The following is a 22,320-nucleotide window of genomic DNA, read 5'->3' as shown; positions in this document are numbered from 1 at the left end:
GACAGCCACTTATAATTTAATTAAATAATTAAAAAACCAAAGCTTTTTACTATTCCCATGTATATGAATCCAATTACCAAGAATACCTATATATCCAATTTTTTATAAAGCTGCGTGCTTTTTTTTTTAAAGGATAGAATCAATTTAATCCAACCCACTTCCCTTTATAATAATTAATGGCAATTAATGCTATCCATAAATTTCCAGTAAAGCTAGATTTTTTCTATATAATTTTTAATTCTTGATTTTATTTAGTAAAAATATTAGTGATTCTTTTTATAAATAAATAATGGTAAATAATTTATTAGTTCTCTAGTTTTTACTTAACACACTGTTTAGTTCCTTTATTTTGAAAAACATATTATAAGATTCCTAACTTTTATTAATATTAATCCTTTAATCATTTTGTCTACTTTTTTTAGACTTGTAATCCATATATTTTAGCATAAACAGGTATATATAAAATAATAGAATAACATAGTCAACTTGTATTGTACTGTCGTTGTCCTAAAAGCTAAGATATGTGCGGTTAAAAATCTAAAAAAATAGATAAAGTGAAGGAGGGGGGATTTTCTAGAGTTTCTCACTCTAAACCATTTTTTAGAGAGAGAAAGTGAATTTTTTGGGAAAAAATATTTTTTTTTCCTAAAAAATTGAAAATTCCTAAAAGTTGAATATTTTACCAAAACACCAAAAAAACCAAAAAATCATAACTTGTGGAATCAACCGACATCACCCGTCAATACCGAACTTGATGTATTATCCCAACGTATTTAAAGAATGTGAATAACGGCTATCGTTAATATAGTCTTTTGAACCGAGATATAACTATCCTTAATACCAAACCGACTTGTACTAATACGTGCTTACATCATAACGTATTTCCTAAACATGTACCTTCTTCGGGACACGGAAAGGGACCAGGCGGGTCGCACAAGTTCATTCATATGAGATGACTAAGTCGTCTTTAGTTCAAATCATTTCGGTGCTTTGGGATATTTTATATATCGGTTTAAGAGTATATATTAACGTATTGTTTCATTTTCTTTACACATTTTAGGATTAGACACGTATCATGCCAATTTAAAAACACGAATTGATTCATTCATCACGTCAAAAATAGTAACGCATAATCCTATGGCAACTTCTAAGGCTACTATATGCTGACACGGCTGATCGCGGGACCTCACAGGACCGCACAAATTCGCCCCTAACGAATGGGTGGGGACCTTTTGGCGCCTTACTGCAAGGGAGAACTTACACTAGCCTCTTTCGAGCGACGAATGGACTCTCAATAGAGGTTTTGCGGAAATTAGCCAAAAGGTTTGCAATAATGCTTATGAATGTGTACAAAAAGAAATAATACGATCTGTCCCCGTTATGGGCTTAATACACGCCTTCCGGAATCAAAACTCTATTATTTATAAGGAAAACGATTTTAATTATAAGGTTTGCTTAACCCGTCGTTGGAACGGATTAAGATTTCAAAACGTGATATGTTGGAAGTCGTTTGAAAATGATAAAGAACCAAAAATCTTTTATTTACATTTGGAATCTCTAAAATCCTTTAGTTTAAATAATCAAGGTGAAATCTCTTTTTTGTGGTTTATTTTCCCCCTTTCACTCAATTAATCCACACTTGAACACAATCCCAATGATGATCAATTTAAATCCTCAAAACCCAACCAATAGGCCTCAATTGAAATATATATAGACGTCAAAAGAAAGGTAAATATATGTACTTACATATATGTATATCGTAGTAAAAAATGGTAAAAATACATATGGATTAAAAATAAGATTAGAAAAATAATAATAATACATATACTATAGTTATTAATAAGTAAAAATGGTAATAAATGTAATACTAGATATGATACACTTTTATTCCAATTTAAAAATATGTAAAAGTAATGGATAAAGTTCATAAATAAAAAAACTACACTTAAACCAAAATAGTTTTTATACATAATAAATATATGGAGAGTAACCCACCCAAAACAATAAAATGAAAACATATATATATATACATATAGCCTTTACGAAACCAAATTAATGAAAATGATACCCAAATATACAAAATAGGTATTTAATAGTAAGTTATTACTAGTTTTATACTTTGAAAATAATTTTAATAAACATATTACATATTTATACATATACCTATACAAGAATAAATGTCAAAAAGATGAGAAAAAGGATGGAAAAAGGGATTTTTTAAGTTCCATCAGCTTTACCGACGTTCGTAAACCGCTTTTAAAGACAGAAAACGGCAAATTACAGAAACAGTCCAATAGTTTCTAGATTTATTAAAAAACTTTAGATCTACTCTATTCTATCATTTTGGTTCCCGAACTATCCAAATCGGGTCATAGTCTATAGCGGAGCCTGCCAAAACGATGTTTTATTTTAAAACGTTAATTTAAAAAAAAAATTTACATTCTATATTTACAACGTTTTAGTCCCGAACTACCCTCAAATCGAGTCACGGTTCGTGTTAGGACATTAAAACGAGGATTGAAATGGATAGTTTTATTATAATTGATATCAAAGTGGAGTTTTCATATATAATATAGTGGTTCAGCACAAACTAGAAAGATGTATGTGGATCTATAACGATCTGGTCTTAAGGGGATGATATTAGGTGGAAGATTTAATCAAGAACTGACTTTAGAGGAGGGCAATAAGGGCATTGATGAAGTAAATCACACATCGAAAATCAAGAGAAGGGGTAAGGTGTAATTCTATGCATATAGACCGCTTTAAAACAAAAAAAAAAAAAACTGAAACTTAGATAAAATAGAAAATGTCTATATATATATATATATAGAGAGTTGTTCTCAATGGTGAGTATTAAATTATTTCCATATATGGTGAGTGTTTAATAACCATTGAATCAAGTTTTGATGGTGTAGATTTGAATTTATTATTTAATGTTACAAAAAAAATTACATGATGATATGACAATCACTTATAATTTATTTAAATAATTAAAAAAAACAAAGCTTTTTATTATTCCCATGTATATGAATCCAATTTCCAAGAATACCTATATATCCAATTTTTTATAAAGATGGGTGATTTTTTCTAAAAAAAAAAGGATAGAATCAATTTAATCCAACCCACTTCCCTTTATAATGATTAATGGCAATTAATGCTACCCATAAATTTCCAGTAAAGCTAGATTTTTTCTATATAATTTTTAATTTTTGATTTTAATTAGTAAAAATAGTAGCGATTCTGTTTATAAATAAATAAGGGTAAATAATTTATTAGTTCTCTAGTTTTTACTTAACACACTGTTTAGTCCCCTTATTTTAAAAAACATATTATAAGATTTCTAACTTTTATTAATATTAATACTTTAGTAATTTTGTCTAGTTTTTTTAGACTTGTAATCGATATATTTTAGCATAATCAGGTATATATTGTACTGTGGTTGTCGTAAAAGTTAAGATATGTCCGGTTAAAAATCTAAAAAAAATAGATAAAGTGAAGGAGGGGGGATTTTCTAGAGCTTCTCACTCTAAAACATTTTTTAGAGAGAGAAAGTGAATTTTTTGGGAAAAAACATTTTTTTCCTAAAAAATTGAAAATTCCTAAAAGTTGAATATTTTACCAAAACACAAAAAAATCATAACTCGTGGAATCAACTGATATCAGCCGTCAATACCGATCTTGAGGTATTATCCCAACGTATTTAAAGAATGTGAATAACGGCTATCGTTAATATAGTCTTTTGAACCGAGATATAACTATCCTTAATACCAAACCGACTTGTACTAATACGTGCTTACGTCATAACGTATTTTCTGAACATGTGCCTTCTTCGGGACACGGAGCGGGTCGCACAAATTCATTCATATGAGATGACTAGTCGTCTTTAGTTCAAATTGTTTCGGTTCTTTGGGATAGTTTATATATCGGTTTAAGAGTATATATTAACGAATTGATTCATTCATCACGTCAAAAATAGTAACGGGTAATCATGTGGCAACTTCTAAGGCTACTATATGCTGACACTGCTGATCGCGGGACCGCACAGGACCGCACAAATTCGCCCCTAACGAATGGATGGGGACCCTTTGGCGCATTACTGCAAGGGGTAACTTACACTAGCCTCTTTCGAGCGACGAATGGACTCTCAATAGAGGTTTCGCGGAAATTACCCAAAAGGTTTGCAATAATGCTTATTAATGCATACGAAAAGAAATAATACGTATTTAATGCTTGCTATCATTATTGAAAAATCCTCCATATCATTTCAAAAGTTTTATTATTTTTCCATTCCGTTTTAGGCTTAATACATCATTTTCTCCCTAAACTTGTCCAAAAAGTTTTATCGGTCCCTAAAATTTCAAAGTATCCTAATAGCCCTCTGAACTTGCATAAAATATTCAGTTAGCTCCTTGAACTTGCGTAAAATATAATCAATTAATCACTTAGTTGCAAAAGCTCCTCCTCGATAACCAGCCTTTAATAAAAAAAATCACTTAGTTGCAAAAATTCAATTACGGTGCATGCGGAATATGTGTAGCACGCGTCTTAGAATAAGAGCTTCATTTTTAATATATTTTATGAATTATGTAAAAACCACTACAAGAATAGATAAAAAAAAGGAAGTTCTTACACCACAAAATTTTTTATCAATATTTGCAACCAACATAACTTTGAAACCATATTTTTGTCTCACATGTATTTAAGAAATCTAATCGTTACCTTTCCAACCCATGACAAAACTTTGCAACCATGCCAGTGGCAACTTTGCAACCGACTGGTCTCAAACTTTGGTTGCTAATTTCAGGTTTTCGTGTAGTGATTTGTGTTATCATCTGAGTGTACCGAATCAATTTTTAGATACCAACATAAAACTTCTCAAAATTAAACTAGATTAGATCATTTTGAACAAACTTGGAGAAATTTATTGCATATCATATATTAATCAACTTAGATTTTGTAATTAAATACAAACTCAATGAGGTAATTAACCACTCTGAATCTTAATTTGTCGGAAACAAGCCTGGAACTATTAATAATAGGGGTTTTTAATGACTGGTGAGGTCAGAAACCATCCATGATAGGCGTGGTTACGGCGGTTGGGGGTCATAGCCCCTAACCCTCGTTGGAATTAAAAAAAAACAAATACAAACCACAATATAATATAAAAAATGGTTAATTTCAAATAAATGCCTTATAGTTTCACGATTGTGCAGATCAGTATTGATATTTTTTTGTTACAACTCAACCTTGTGGGTTGTAAAATTTTAATTTTTTATTGACTTGCCAAATTTGACCGATAACGACCTCAAAATGAAAATTTTCAAGAATTAAAGTTGTTTAGTATTATATTTACTATGGCGCCACATTTTTTATTTTTCAAAATCATCATTTTTGAAGTTCTCTATATAAAGATTAACTTTCTCTCCCACAAAAAACAACACATAAATAACATCAAATTTGATTTGATGCGATTATGGAGCATCTGGCATGCCAGAAACACGAAAGACTGTGGAAATTTACTGTCTCATCGTCTGAACGATAGCCATGGTTGCAGATTCTTGCCTTGGAGATTGGACTCGTGCCCACCAAATGAACAAAGTCTCTGCTGCGACATCATCGAGAAGTGGTGCTGCTGTATGTTCGTGCTCTCGATGGCCCCCCGGAATCCCCCGGAATCCAGTTTTATGTCATGATGTACAGATGCGGCTGGATATGAAGATACAGACGCTGCGGGTATTAGTGCTGTTATCCGCGACTCTAGTGGCAGATTTATTACTGGTCGGTCTGCTAAATTATCATGTTGTCCGCTTATCCGAGAATGCGAAGCTGAGGCGTTACTTAGCGAGATGCAATGGACGTGTAATCAGAATTTCAGAGGGGTTATATTTGAATCTGATGCCGAGCAGGTAGTTGATGCAATTAATTCCAATACCATAGATGATTTAGAATTTGGAGATTTAATCGCTCAGTCTCGAGCGTTACTTGAAGCAAATGACTCTTACTCAGTCAAATGGATTCGAAGGTAAGCACACGAAATGGCCCATGCTATTGCACGGTCATCACGGCCCAACTCTTGCCCAAATGTGTTTAATTCGTTACCGAGTTTTACTTCACCTAACTTGTTACGTTACTGCCTGGCAATGGCTCATTAATTTATTCATTCATTATTTGATTAAAAAATAACTATGTTGATACTTACTTGATTAAAGGTCAAAAGAAAGGAAATTCACTTCCACACGTGTGAAAAATGGCAATGCAACAAATTAATGTGACAAGAAATTATAAAGCAACTTTAATGCGAAAACAGAAATTGAAGGCACATATTTGAGGAAGGATATTTGGTTATGAGATAGTATTGGAGTAAAATGCTTAAACAAAAAGCGGATTTAAAGAATAATAGTAGAGGTAAAAAAGAATTGAGTCTCATATTGGAAATGGAGAGGAAGTGACATAACTATATTACTAAAAAGTGTTTCTAGTACACGTGAATGCATTTTAAAAGTCATCATCAGATCCAATTGTATAAAGTGTTAAACGCTAGTTGTGCGGATATGGCACCAGAAATCAATCGAGGATTAATCAAAGTTGTATTATTATATGTTTTTTTTATTTTTAAAAAAGAATTTACTATATAAAATATAAAAAATAATAGTGTAAAATATTTTATATGGAAAAGCATATTGTTTCAAAAAATAATAATAATAGAAAAGCATATTTATTTTAACATTTGTTATATTAATGTACATAAAAAATAAAAATATGCTAATCCAATAATATTAATAACACAATGTGCGTACAAAATAACATTAATATCCTTAAAAGCGGCTATCCCTAATTCAACGCCTCCTCGGATTTCGGATGAAGGCGGATTCAAGGCTATTCGAATCCAACAGTCGATATATGAAGAGAGAGTCCTCACATGTCAACACTCGGTCATTGGCAGACTTTCTCTCGCTAAGGGAGATTCCCCATGGAAACACCAGGATTTGAAAACAAAATTGAACCAAATATGGAAGAGGAACATGGACTGGAAGCTAATCTCATTAGGAAAGGGCTTCTACCACATTATCATGCCCAATGTTGAATCCATTCAAGCTATTTGGGGTACTAGAGCTCTCCCACTGAAGCCGGGAATAATGTGGTTCACACCATGGGCTCCAGGCTTCAATCGAGATACTCATAAATCGACCTCGGCTCATGTATGGATTCGTCTTTATAACTTGCCATGGGAATTTTGGGATCACGTATAATAGCTAGTATTGCAAGAGTTATTGACGTGCCAATTCGTTTTGATAATAATACTGTAAATGGGGAATTTGGGCATTACGCCAGAGTCCTTGTGGATGTGGATTTGGCAAAGGAAATTCAAACCAAATTGAGAGTGGATACTGATCGCCATATGCAATGGGTGTTTTTAGAATATGAGCACCTCCCTGCTTTATGCACTATATGCTCCTCCATAGGACATACAGCAACCTCCTGTAGAAGGAATTCTAATGCTCGTCCTACTCAAAATTGGGACAAGAATAAGAGCAAAACCAGATCGTCGTCCAGGCAACCCCGTTCACGGGATAATAGCAGACCGGTTACCCCCAGGATCACACTAGGGACACTGATAAACAAGAGCAGAATTTGCAGTTGGTCTTACACAAGTCGCCAGAGGAACCTTCTTACGCCAGCTGGGGAGACCAATGTGATATGCCCAACGCCAGCAATCAGTCTGCAGGAATCAGTGCGGACTTTGGATCCTTTACCTTAGCACCGTCAATACCCAAACCAATCCCCCCCTAGTGAAACCGGCTGGAAAAACATTGAGATCCCAATACAGTTAAACCTAAACACAGGTTCAGACACGGTCCCAGGGAATGATGTGCAGGATGTTGAGTTGAATGAGGAGCATGTATGGTCCTCGGTTAAGAAGAAAAAAGCAGAGGCAACACAGATTCAGACTGAAACTCGCTCGAAACGGCGAAGCAGACCCCCCAGCGGCTACCAATGTTAGCTCTCTTTTGGAATTGCCGAGGAATCTCCAATCGTAGGACCCAACGAGCTTTGAAATTGCTCAGTCAGGTACACAGTCCTGAACGTATCTGTCTGGTGGAACCAATGGTGCCATTTGACCGCATTCCTGCTGCTTTGTGGCCCTCCCTGATAGGGGTCAAAAACCTTTATCTTTTAGTACGGCTTTAGGGACTATTTTGTATCTTTTATTTTCTTTTTATTTACTTTAATAGCAAGTTATTATTGTTTTGTCAATTTTATGTTTTTAAATTACTTTTTAGCTTTTTATTAAATATTCCTATCTTTTGTCAAGTATTTTGTCACTTTTAATAAATTAATCTTTATTTATTATTTTGAGCTTTATCTGTACCCAAAATTAAGAAATTAACCTACAAAAAATAAATCAAATTTGACTTGGTAATTAAAAAAGGATTTTTGGTAGGATAATTAATTAATTTTGGATGAATTATCTAAATAATATTTTATGAGATTATGTGCAGATTTTTAGAGATAAATGTGGAGATTTTTAAGGATCAGAATCAAGGACCCACTCAGCGCATCAAATGCAAATAAAAGTCATGCAGAATATTTTGGCAGATTTTTAGGGATTATCTTTGGGCTTTTTATATTTAAATAATTAGATTTTTTATCCCCAAAGATAAAATTAGTTTTTATTAGATAATAATTGGAGAGTTATTTTTCCATTAGAATAGCTCTTTATTAATTAGTCTTTCGTTAGGAAAGCTTTTTATTAATTAGTCTTTCATTAGGAAAGCTTTTTATTAATTAGCCTTTTATTAGGAATATGTTTTATTAATTAGTTTTTCATTAGGAATAGGTTTTAGTTTTTCAATATAAATAGTTCCATTTGTTAGGAATTATGGACATCTTTCATTCTTGTAATTACTTTAGCCTTCACCCTTGAAGATTCCTCTCCACCTCCTCCATCTCCTTCAACCTCCATTGAAGCACCTTCGAAGCTCCGCTCACCGAGGAATATTCAAGGTCCGTCCTTAAGATCTAGGAAGCCGGCTGCAGAGTAGACATGTTCCCTGAAAGGGATTTTCGTATCACATTTTATCTTTCCTTGTTTGTACTCTTTGATACAGTCTATGAATCCTAGGCCAATTGTATCCCGTGACAATATTCTTCGCCTTTAATAATATCTTAGCTCTTATTTTGTTCTATGATTAATTGTTTAATCTTTGTCTTACGCTTTATTCAATTGGTTTAACTCTTTCAAAAGCCCCAAAATCTAGTAGGCACATATTGTGAGCTGAATCTGACCTAGTCATAGCCTAGGAGATTGACGACCGCTTAGTTGATTAAGCCCAAATTGCTGAGCCTTAGACCTAGTTTCGGCCTTACAAGGGAATCAGGCACTAGAGACTTCAGGAGGGTAAGTAGGGTTAATCGCCTTGAATACAAGTGACTTAGATTAAGTTTTTAATCTATTGACCTAGTAATCTATCTTCATTATTATTGTTCATACCATATTCCTTCGGGTAATTGCATTAGTGAAAAATCAAAGATTGTGTCAGAAAACCAATTTGGGTTCATAAAAGGAAGAAATATCCATCAATGCATTGCCGCTGCCTCAGAAGGGATTAATATGCTTGGAAAACAATGCTTTGGAGGGAACTTGGCTCTAAAAATTGACATCCGGAAAGCCTTAGATACCCTGGACTGGAACTTTCTCTTGTCAGTTATGGAGGCGTTTGGCTTCTCTTTAAGGTTCAGAGATTGGATACTAAATATTCTCGCCTCCTCACGCATCTCTGTTCTGATTAATGGGGCTGCACACGGTTATTTCAGCTACTTTAGAGGAGTTCAGCAAGGGGAACCTCTCTCTCTGATCCTATTTGGTATCGCTGAGGACTTCTTCAGCAGATGGCTAACTCATCTGATTGACACGGGCAGATTCACCCCATGCACTACACGGGTAACCTTAATTTCCCCTCCCATTTGCTTTATGATGACGATATAATATTGTTTGGAAAGGCCACAAAAGAAACGTCCTCTGTATATGAGACTTTCTCATTTTTTATGGTTCGATCTCCGGTCAGATGGTAAGCTGGGAAAAATCAGCTATCTACTTTAACAGCAAGACCACCCGCCTCAGATCCAATGAGCTGTCTAATATCCTGAGAATCAGGGCCTCTAACTTACCGTTTGCTTATCTTGGTGTGCCTCTATTCAGGGGGGCGCCCAAAAATCGTCATTTGCTCCCTTTGGCGGACCGATTTCTAAGCAAGCTTAGTGTTTGGAAAGGGACTCCTCTCTCCTTTGCCGGCAGAGTGACACTAATAAAATCAGCATTGGCAGGAGCTCTGACTCATTCATTCATGGTTTATCACTGGCCTGTTTCTCTCCTGAGCAAGCTTAACAGGGCCACGTGCAACTTTCTCTAGACGAGTAACCGAGATTCGAGGAAATTGGTTACCGTTTTGTGGTCTATTTGTGGTAAAAGCATTGAGAGTGGAGGTCTGGGTATTCGATAGTTCCGTTTGTGTAACTTCTCTCTACTGGGCAAAATGTGCTGGGAATTGGTACAAGGAGACTCTTTTGTGATCAGACTACTAAAAAAGCGATTCCTTTATATTTCGGGTCAGCCCTGGCATTACTTGGTTAACTCCTCCGTCTGGATCTCTTACAAAGCATGCTATAAATCTATTACAAGCTCAGTCAAATGGTGGATTGGTGTCGAATCCTCCCTCAACTTTTGGACTGATGCTTGGATAACCCCCTCGGTGGCGGATCAAATGAACCTCTTTATCAAGCAACAAAATGGTATGTACAACTCTGTAAATGATTTCCTTGTCGGGGACCTTTGGGTTAATTTGGATCTTTTGTCTTTGAACATTCGGGAAAATATAACTCGGGTCAAGCGCGGCTTGGATATCAACGACCTCTGCGTTTGGATGTCGTCGACTACCGGGAGGTTAAAAGTGAAACAATTTTTCGATTACTTATCGACTCCGACAGCAGTGGTTCCTTGGGCTCATTTTATCTGGAAAAAATGTATTCCACCCTCTAGATCAGTTTGTTGTTGGAATTTTACACGGAAAGCTTGCGACTCACGATGTGTTAATGAAATACGGGCTCTGTTTCGTTTCCAGATGCATATTATGCAAGGGGAGTGTGGAAACTATTAATCATTTATTTGTGACATGTCCATTTTCTACAGTTTTATAGAATTATATCGGTAATTGGTTCGGGATCAATATCCTCCCTGCTGGCAGTTTTAGGGACTTCCTGGCGGACCTCCAGAGCCGACGGATTAGGCGCGCAAACTTGGCTATTTGGTCTTTAGTTGTAGTAACTTGCCCCTGGTTAATTTGGCAAATTCGGAACAAAGCTTTGTTCGACGATGAACTCCCTTCAATCCAAAATTGTGTGTTTAAGCTCATGTCTCTACTTCAGGAAGAAAGTATCACTGCCCGAGTCCGGCCTCCACCAGCTCCAGACTATATACTGGTTCATTGGATCCCGCCTGGCCTGGGGTGGCTAAAAGTAAACACTGATGGCGCATTAGACGGTTCTCCAGGACCAGCGGGGGTCGGGGGGTGTTCAGAAATGCGAGAGGGTTTGCGAAGGGGTGTTTCGCCTTCCCGATTTCGGACAATTTCGCACATATAGCAGAGCTAAGAGCGGTGATTTTTGTTGTCGAAATAACATGGGAAAACAGTGGACTCAGTTATGGATTGAGTCAGATTCGAGTATGGTGGTTAATCTGCTCCGTCAACGTTCGACGCTGGTGCATTGGGAAATTCGTCAGAGTTGGCTGCGGTGCCTACAGCTGTGCAACCAGATGGAGATTGCCGTCACTCACTTATACCGCGAAGGCAACGGGGCGGCGGACGCTCTAGCCCGATTTGGCGTCTCCGCCGCTACTTTGACTTGGTGGAACTCGGCCCCTGAGTTTTGCAAGTCTTACATATTTGACGATTTGTGTAACGTTGCTCATTTATGCTTTCTTTAATTTTCCCTCTCTGTACAACATACTATTTTATTTTTTTAATATATTTGGGTTTGGCTAGGTTTGCGCGGGGGGTGCCAACATAGTTGGGATGTCCTTTTGCTCGGCCTAGCCACGTCCCAGCCTTTCATTCAAAAAAATATTTGATAGTTTTAAGTTTTCTTTTAATTTTTAGTTATTTAAAATTAACATAAACTTCAAGAGGCATTTGTTTAAAAGGGTCGTTTGGATCCTGTAGGAAGTTAAAAATCAGTAAACCGATTTATACAACCCGGCTTGAGGAAATCAGGATGGTGTTTTAAAAATTTCCGACTAGACCACTTTTAAGAACATCTAGACCCAAGGAATGAGACTTGAGTTGAACATGTAATTTTTACATAGTATTAGACTAAGTTGTTAAAATTGATATTAGAGTCGACTCTCCACATACAATATGTTGGTTCGAGAACTAAGGGAATGATGTTACAGTGGAAGTGGAGCAAAATTCGGCTTAAAAAAAGAACAATGAGAGCATGAATGAAATAAATCACATATGGAAAATGAAGAGGGAGTCACTAAACTATATTAATAAGTTGTATTTCCATACATATAGAAGCGTTTTAAAACTATAAAAACTCAAAAAGCGAAACTTGCCTATAAAAGCAGATAATATTTACATGACATTTAATGGAATATATATATTGTTAGTTGTTATAGAAAAATGGAATATTGATTAAGTATAACTTTTAGGGAAACTTCTCCTTAAATATAAAGAGAATAAATACTTGCTAATTTCTTTTTCTTTTCTTTTTTTCTTTTTGAGAAAATACTCACTAATTTTCAATTATCATGAAATATTGGTATATGATATACGCAAAGAACCCAAGATTTTCTATCTAGAGAAATTTCATTAATTCTTATTAATGTTTTTGAATAATAGAAGTGACGGTGAAAGGCGAGACAACAAACATCCCAACTAGGTTGGTGCACATTACCAAACCAAGCAAAACCTAAAAATATATAGAAAAAAAATGGAAGTGTTCAATTAGGAGAGGGAAAATTAAGAAAAACGAAAATGCCCAACATTACTAATATTGTCAAGAATGAAAAAAATGATTACTTCAAAAATATAACACATATATATATATATATATATATATATATTAAAGCTATATGATGAAAAAAACTTCAATTAAAACGGATAACATCTAAGTACCAAATTCGATACATATATTTAAAATATACTATCTCTGTTTCATATTACATGTCTTTCTAGAGACTCTTTTTTATTTCATTATACATGTAATTTTATATGATCAGTACACGTTAAGTCATCTTTTTTCCTGCTATAAAACGTGGGTTTATGAAAATTAATTAGAATAATAGACTTAGTATAGAATAAATAAATAGTGAAATCAAGAAATAAAGGGCAACAATGTCTTTTCTCTAAAACGACATGTAATATGAAACGGATGGAGTATTATATAAAAGATATTGTTAGATATTATAGATCAATGGATTGATGGTTAGATTTGGCAATTATTGTCTTCGATTCATACTCGTGTCGTGTTATTTTTAGGTTTGTGTTAAAAAAAAAGTAAATTTAAACCCAATCTAAAAACTTTTGTGTCACAATCATGTTAATCTATTTGGATAAGTGTTGATTTTGAGTCGTGTTTTTGGATTGCACGTAAGTTTATTATGTATATATATTAAATGATAACTTAAAAAAAAAAATATAAAAAAATTATGTTAGGCTGTGTTTCTGGGCCCTATAGAATAAATAGGGAAATGGAATTAGATGTCGAAAAGATGGTTAACATTAATCATCAAAAAGTCTATTAATATCATTATAGGAGGTCATGTAATTTGTTTATAACATTTTAGGAGGTTCGAATCATATTTGCAAGTATTGATTATAATTTTATGACGTATAAAAATATGAGAGAATATAATAATAATTTTAAATATTCATATCATGTCGTATCGTTTTCTGGTTTGCATATCAACACTAACTCAATCCAAAAATTTGTGTGTTAGTTTTGTGTCAACCTAAAAATGACGCATTACCTACTAAGCTATACACAAACATTAACACTGAGTGTGGATTTTGTGTCCTGTAATTGGATCGTGTGTACTTTTGCACCTTTACCTTTTATATAAACGCTAGAAATGGAAAATTACATTATTAATCCTAAACTAAAAACAAAATAATTAACTACTTTAAACTATTACCAAAACAACCCCTGTAGTTTATATTTAATAACCTAAAAACATCAATCCATTCTATTATTCAGGAGTATACCTTGCATTTGACTGCAAAACGAATTTTCTGATCAAATATCTCGACATTCGTAGATTCGTTAGTCTTTGAACCTTCACCGATTGAGAATTTTGAAAGTTTCTAATAGGATATCCGTGCGTCGAATCCACTATTGGTTACATAACGTGTTTCCTATGTATATAATATTTGTAGATTCAACAATCCTAACTTTCTAACATTCAACCACCTACCGAATCAATAGACTTGTTAGCATAACTATTTTTTTATCCGTTGCATCAATAACTAAATATTTAATGTTTGCCATCATTATTGAAAAACCCTCCATACCATTTCAAAAGTCTTGTTATTTTTTCATTCAGTTTTGCTACTTTTATTTTAGACTTAATACATCATTTGTTCATAAACTTGTACAAAAAGTTTGATTGGTTTCTAAACTTTCAAAGTATTCTAATAGCTCTCTCAATTTGTATAAAATATCCAGTTAGCCCCTTGAACTTACGTAAAATGTAATCAATTAATCACTCGATTGTAAAAAATAATACACTGCATGTGGAAGATGTGTAGCACGCGCCTTAGAATAAAAACTTCATTTTTAATCTATTATATGAATTATGTAATAAGCAGTATAAGAATAAATTAAAAAGAAAGTTCATACAGTACAAGATTTTTAATCAATATTTGCAACCAATAGAACTTTGAAACCGTATTTTTGTGTCAAATTTATTTATGAAATCTAATCTCCACCTTTGCAACCTATGGCAATGCTTTGCAACCGATTTTAATTTGGTCTTAAACTTTGGTTGCTAATTACCGTTTTCCTTGTTGTTATACGTGTTATTATCTGAGTGGAACAAACCAATTTTTACATACCAATATAAAACTTCTCAAAATTAAGCTAGATTTGGAATACAAAAGTAAGATTAGGTCATTTTGAACAAATTTAGAAAAATTTATCTCATATCATATATTAATCAAGTTGGATTTTATAATTAAATACAAATTCAATGAATTAATTAACCACTCTGAATCTTAATTTGTTAGAAACAGAGGCTGAACTCATTCATAATAAGAGTTTTTCAATGGTTGGTGAGGTCAGAAATCATCCATGATAGGGGTGGTTACGGCGGTAGGGGGGTCTAGCCCCTCCGATCCTGGTTGGAAAAAAAAAATTAACAAATACAAACCAACATATAATATAAAAAAATGGTTAATTTCAAATAAATGTCATGTGATTTCACGTTTTTGCGGATCAGTATTTATGTGTTTTTTACAACTGAACCTTGTGGGTAGGGGTGCACACAAAAATCCGAAATACCAAAATACCGAAAAACCAAACTGAAAATAAGGTTAACCGAAACCGATGGACTAGTGTATGATTTTTAATTTTAAAAATAGTGGTTAATGGTTACAGTTACAGTTTCTTTATTCGAAAAACTACGGTTTACCGAAACCAACCGAATGTCAATTAAATATTAAAAAAAATACATTTATTTATATGGATAAATAATTATTTAGTCCCTATAATTTACATGACTCATTAATCAGTTCATTATTTAATTATAAGAACTCTAAATTTTTTCACTTTTAATTGTTTAATCTTTCTATCAAATATTAACACTCTCCTTCTATTCAGCACTCGAAAATCACCCCCTTTCGAATGATTCGAGAGTCCTTTGCCACTTCTAAAGGTTTTTGCTCTTCACGGAGAGATGTTGTTATCTTATCCCTTCTTTTGGCTTCTCCTAGGCCGCCTCCTGGTGCCAACATTATTCTGGTCCATTGGCTTAAACCTCATCTAGGCTGGGTTAAAGTCAATGTGGACGGCTCTGCTTTTGGCACTCCTAGCGAGGCAGGAGCGGGAGATATTTTTCGCAACTATCGAGGCTTTTTCCAAAGGTTGTTTTGCTTTTTCTACCCCTCCTTCTTTTGTTTATATAGCTGAATTGAGAGTCGTTATTTTTGCAATTGAACTTGCTTGGGAGAAAAATTGGCATCAGCTTTGGGTTGAGTCAGACTCAATGTACGTAGTTAATATGCTTAAACATCGTTCCATGGATGTTCCTTGGAGTATTCGACAAGAGTGGTTGCATTGTCTCAGCATTTGCTCTAGGATGAACATTCTCTTTTCACACATCAATTGGTAGCCTTCAGCTCATGCTTTTTGCCACAGATTTATCAATGATGACATTTGTAGTATTTCACACTTGCGTTTTTCTTGACTTTTCCTAACTTTTCTCCTCTCCCTTTCTTTTTGTTTGTTCTCCTTCCTCTTCTCTTGTTCAAACACTCACTTTTTTCTTTTATTAATATATTACGGGTTTGATTGTTCTTGGACCATGGGTGCTCACCCCACCCAAGTTCTGTCTCGTTCCAATTTCTATAAAAAAAACACTAAATAAGATGAAAATATGTAAATAACTCTCAATTTATTTGTTATTGTCTCTCTAATTTCAGTTTATGCGGCTTTCTTTTTCTTTCATGTTCTTTAACATATTTGTAGATGGATATTTTATATAGGATTAAATAATTTAACGGAATCAAAACTGGGGGATCATATAATTATTTTAAAAAAGTTTGGGACTAATTATTGTATTATGTAAAACCATAAGGGTCAAATAATTACTGCATTATGTAAAATGACACGGACATAATGCATGCACATCTCCCTCTCCGCGGTTAAATCAACACGCCATTGACCTCCCGTCTCACTCACAATAAAAGTTAGAATTCTTCTATCATTTTAATTTTTAGACTAATGGTTAGAAACCGAAATAAATGGTTAACCGACCAAAATAATTGGTTAACCGATTAGTGGTTAACCGAATTTAATGGACTGATGTATGATTAGTGTTTTTAAAAAACCGATCAAATGGTTAACCGACCGACTTAACTTTAATCGACTTGTTAACCGACCACGTGTACCCCTACTTGTTGGTTCAAAGTTTCATTTTTTATTGACTTGCTAGATTTGAGTGATAACGATATCAAAATGAAAATTTTTAAGAATTAAAGTTGTTTAGTATCATATTTACTATGGAACCACAATTTTTATTTTTCAAAATTATCATTTTTTAAGTTTTCTGTCTCTAAATATTAACTTTCTCTTCTACCAAAAACAACACATAAATTACCCCAAATTTAAAAAGTTGAAGAATTAAGTCACTTAAACTATTATTTAATTCTTGAATTTTTTTTTTTTTGAGTTCTTTATTAGTCAAATTTGGCAAAGTAAAAAAAATGAAAATTTTCCAAACTTTTGTAACAAAAAAACCACCGAGCATTTATTTGAAATTAAATCTATAAAAAAAACATCAACTTCTAAACTCATAAAGGGTGAATGGATCCATTGGACCCGGCCATCCAAATCCATCATGTGAGAGGTGGTTTCGGACATTTCTCAGTCTGAAAAAGGTCTAGAGATACTGTAATTGCACCTCGAGACTCTCTTCCCTGCCTCAGTCATTCTTATACATGGATTCAAAGAAGCAAAAGTAAGAAATTCACGATCATTTTCCAAAACATCCATGATGTTCTCATCTAATATCATCCATGCTTCAATTGCATTATTTCTTCCAACATCTTTCAGAATTATGAAATCCGAATCACTTGCACTATTTCTACTTGTCTCTCCAAAAATCCCAACCCAAACAGGTTTTCCATATCCAAAATCAATCTCACTAAAACCAAGTGTAAGCCAACTATAAAAGCTAAATCCATCAGGATCTTCCATGGGAATTTCTCCAAGCCCATCAAGATGTTCTAAAATTGCAATATACCCTTTTTCACCTGACAAACTCTTTAAATACTCGTTGTTTATTTTTCCTACACCTTCCCTTACTAAACTCACCAATTCCTTCATCTCCATCTCCGTCTCGTCAGGATTATACATGGCAATCGCGGACCAAACAAGGTTTCCAATGGAATATCTCGACATTCGTGGCTTTGTTAGTCTCCGAATATTCACAGCTTGAGACATACCACAAGGCCTTGGAGAACCCGATATGTTTTCACAAGCTTTCATTAAACATTTCCATATAAAAGCACTTAACGCCTCCACACGTGTAGCGTTCTTTACATATTGGCTTCTTCCTTTGGCTCTCAGGGCGGATACTGCATTGGCGTTGAACACGAATCGCCTTGTCCTCAAGGCTTTTTTACTAAACCATAGGGTTTCCATCGATGATGTATAGCGAGAAGCCAATGATTTCTGCGGTGGAAACTTCGACAAAGCCTCTAATAGATTAGGCTGTATGACTTTGTTATACCACCCCGAACCCAAACCCGAACCGCACGAATTGGCTGCCCATGTTTTCATAAAAGCACTGGTTGTTATTCCATCATTGATTTTGTGTGAGAAACAAATGCCAAGTGCAATCCCGCCGCAGTCGAAGACATTCACTTGCACAGCTGTTAGTCCTAACGTTGGATCAAGTTGTTGGCAGAATGGTTGATATGGAAGGAACATGTTGAGCATTTCCATCGGAGGTTCTCGGATGAAATCAGACAAGTGACCGTTTACTCGAGCTTCGAAATAAGGAACACCCGCGTTGAATTCGTCGATAATAAGATTGTTTTTTACTCTTCCCGATAAAGGGTAGTAGAGATTTAGAGTATTGGAGAGTGACAATTTTAGTTGAGATGTAATTTGGGTGGTTTTGAGATGAAAATTCTTAGTGTTGTAGAAGAAAATGGAAGGAGTATAAGTTGTGGGCGTAAGCTGATCTAACAGGCAGAGATTGAAAGGTTTCAGATTATGAACATGTGAAGAACATGGTCTTATGCTTTCTACTGATACAACTGAAACTTCCATTTCTATGTTGAATCTGGAACAAATATTTTATAAAAAATAAATTAGAATATAACAACACACATAATAGCTTTTATATGCACTCAAAACTAGTGATAAAGAAATTATTAAAAGCACCTGACTTTTGGTGTCAAATAAAGAACATTCTGTTTGGCTTTTGGAGACTAATATATATAGGCCCAACTGAAGTGATTGGTTCAACTGCAGCGATCCAACTCGCTACTGAGTTGGACGGGGGTACGGTTAGAGTTTCTTAAGCAGTATAAATGTAACCTCTTTCTCTGTAATCCACCGCTTTCATTATAGTGAAATATTCTGGCTTGGTAGTGTCCCCAGACGTAGTCATTCTAATTGAGTGGCGAATTGGGTAAACAAGTGTTTGTTTGTTTTTTGTTTTTCACAATTGCATTTATTCCTAACACATTCCATATATATTTTGTCATTTGTAATATGTACTAACACATATTACAAGAGGTCCATTGTAAAGTCTAAGAAAATGTCTTTGCTTTCACTTTTTGTCAAACTGCTACCCGAAAAAGAAATTAGTTGTGATTTTTGTTTTGCTAAATGATCAATCATTTAATTTGAAATTATAAAAATTAGTGTTAACAACCTCAAAAAATAAAAAATTCTAAGAATTAAAGTTGTTTAGTACCATATTTATTGTGGAACCAAATTTTTTATTTTCTAAAATCTCATTTTCGGAGTTTTTTCTCCTTCACTTTCTCTCTTCTCACCAAAAACACCTAAATGATCTCAAAATTAAAAACCTTATGTTTTCACTTTTTGTCAAACTGTTACATGTATTTTTTTATCCAAAATCGGGACTGAGGTTTTCGTTGGCAACCAAGAGATGTAAGATGTTTTTCTCTTTATTAAAAACAAGTACATAAAAATTAAAATGAGCATCCACAACTTCAAAATTGAAAAATTCAAAGATTTAGATGATATTCTAAGCAATTTTAATTCTTCCATTTTTTAATTTTGAGGTTATTTAGATTTGTTTGTTGAGGAGAGAGAAAGCTCCGAAAATGATGATTTTAAAAAATAAAAAATTTATTTCCATAGCAAATATAATACTAAACAACTTTAATTTTTGAATTTTCCATTTTGAGATGGTTATTTTTACGGTGTCAAACTAAACAATCTTTGTTTTTAGCAAAACAAAAACCACAATCCCATCTGGAAAAAAAAATTAAGATACCCATTTGACAAAAAAAAATGAAAGCATATGGATTCTTTTTAAGACTTTATCCAAATAAATATCATTCATTAAAAAATATTTGTCATGGTGATGCTGGAAATTAATATTCTAGCTTCCAAGTGTAAAGCCAGATCCATTTTTACAAAAAGTTTATTTTGATTTAATTCAATTATATCCATGATTTTTTTTTAACTTTAAATATATGATGAACATATATTGTATTTATACATACGTAAATTCTACCCGTATTGTATTTATATATATATGACCATTGGACAAGCAGACCCTGTTTGATGGTATACAGATAGAGTTGCCTAGGGATCCTCTAGAGTTGAAATCCTCTAGAGTTGGTGGAGTTATAATCATCTCAACCATTAATTGCAAAATTAATGGATGAGATTTGATTGATCAATAAATGACTAATTAAATATTAAAATTTATCAATTAAATCTTATCCATTAATTTTGCAATTAATGGTGCAGATTACAACTCCACCAACTCTAGAGGCTTATTAACTCTAGAGGATCCCTACACGACAGAGTTTTGACGCACTTCATACATCTAACCAATAGAAGATTGACACATGTATATGGGGTTCGATGTATTCGAGACGTCTAAAAGATGAAATAATGACATTCGTGTACGGTGGTATATGGATGGAGGTTCGACATAATTGGCACGTCTAAAGAATGACTCATGTATATGATGATAAATGGATGGAGGTTGGACGTAGTTGGTACATCGGAAGAATGAATGAATGAATGACACACGTATATAATGGTATATTGATGGAGGTTCGACGCACTTGGCACGTCTAAAGAGTGAAAGAATGACGCATCTATACGATGGTATACGAACGGAGGTTCGATTAACTTTATACGTCAAAGACACAAATACATAGTGAACGTATAATGTGGTATACAAACGGAGGGTCGACTTACTTGGTATGTCTAAAGAATGAGACACACTTAGGTTTTTTTTTATTATTATTTAACTGAATTAAATGCTATTGAACTGAACTAAATGCAATTAACAATAATGATTATATTCGACTTTAAAAATAGTAATAATTAAAATAAATAAGTTGATAATAATAATAATAGTAAATAATAATAATGATAAATTATATATATATGATGATTATATAATAAATTGTTCCACAAGTTGCATCTATTATAAATAGTTATAATTATAATAAAAAATAATAAATTATTTATAATAAATTATAAATAAACTATATAAATAATTATAATTATAATAAATAATATAAATAATTATAATTAGGGTAAATTCCAAAAAAAACTCCTGTGGTTTGATGTTGTTCCAAAAAAACCCTTGTGGTTTGGTTTTACAAAAAAAAAGGACTGTGGTTTGCGCGTTACAAAGAACGCAGAAAAGGAGAAAACGCCGTTTAAGTCAGTGACGTGGCAAAGGATATATTTGTCTGAAAATGTTGAGAGACCTATATAAGCTCCAGAACTTGTTTTAACATAGTTTATCTTAGTGACTTTCCATATTTCACTTGCATTGAACGATTTCCTAATCGGGATACGAAGGGTCAGCTAAGGAAGAACTCATCCCTAAGCACTTCAATCATCGTTTCTACTACTGTACTGAAGGCATTTGATTTCGTAAGCGAGGAAAGTAGATAGACGTTAGAATCGATTGTTCGAAGTGGGTAGAGCAACCACATTTCAAGGCTCTCCAAGGGGTTATGTGTCAGCCAAGGTAAGCTAACAATATCCATGGAAGAATCGATTTTTTCATATGTTACATCTGTTCTTGGTTTCAGGTTTTGTTTGAAATAGTTAGGGTTTTCTGTTTTGTACGATTAATAATCGGATTTGTGATTTTTTTGTTGGGTTTATTAATCATCAACAGTTATATTGCATGTATATTATCGTTTGTCGAGTTTTGTTTGAAATAGTTAGGGTTCTAGTTGAATCGAGTCGTTTGATACATATCTCTGTTTTGTACGATTAATAATCGGATTTCTGATTTTTTTATTGGGTTTATTAATCATCAACAGTTATATTGCATGTATATTATCGTTTGTCGAGTTTTGT

At 33.7% G+C, this 22,320-nt stretch overlaps 1 protein-coding gene across 1 annotated transcript; it reads right to left on the bottom strand.

Moving 5' to 3' along the window:
* Window positions 1–17,448: 17,448 nt before the first annotated feature.
* LOC136222020 (stemmadenine O-acetyltransferase-like) lies at window positions 17,449–19,078 on the bottom strand. Its single transcript, XM_066009498.1, has one exon. The coding sequence runs from the start codon at window positions 19,051–19,053 to the stop codon at window positions 17,641–17,643; it is 1,413 nt and encodes a 470-aa protein (XP_065865570.1). The 5' UTR covers window positions 19,054–19,078; the 3' UTR covers window positions 17,449–17,640.
* Between the last annotated feature and the right edge of the window lie 3,242 nt (window positions 19,079–22,320).

Source organism: Euphorbia lathyris, chromosome 3 (assembly GCF_963576675.1).
Source record: "Euphorbia lathyris chromosome 3, ddEupLath1.1, whole genome shotgun sequence".
Lineage (NCBI taxonomy): Eukaryota > Viridiplantae > Streptophyta > Magnoliopsida > Malpighiales > Euphorbiaceae > Euphorbia > Euphorbia lathyris.
Note: the sequence above shows the minus strand (reverse complement) of the source record. Positions and strands in the feature narration are given on the sequence as shown.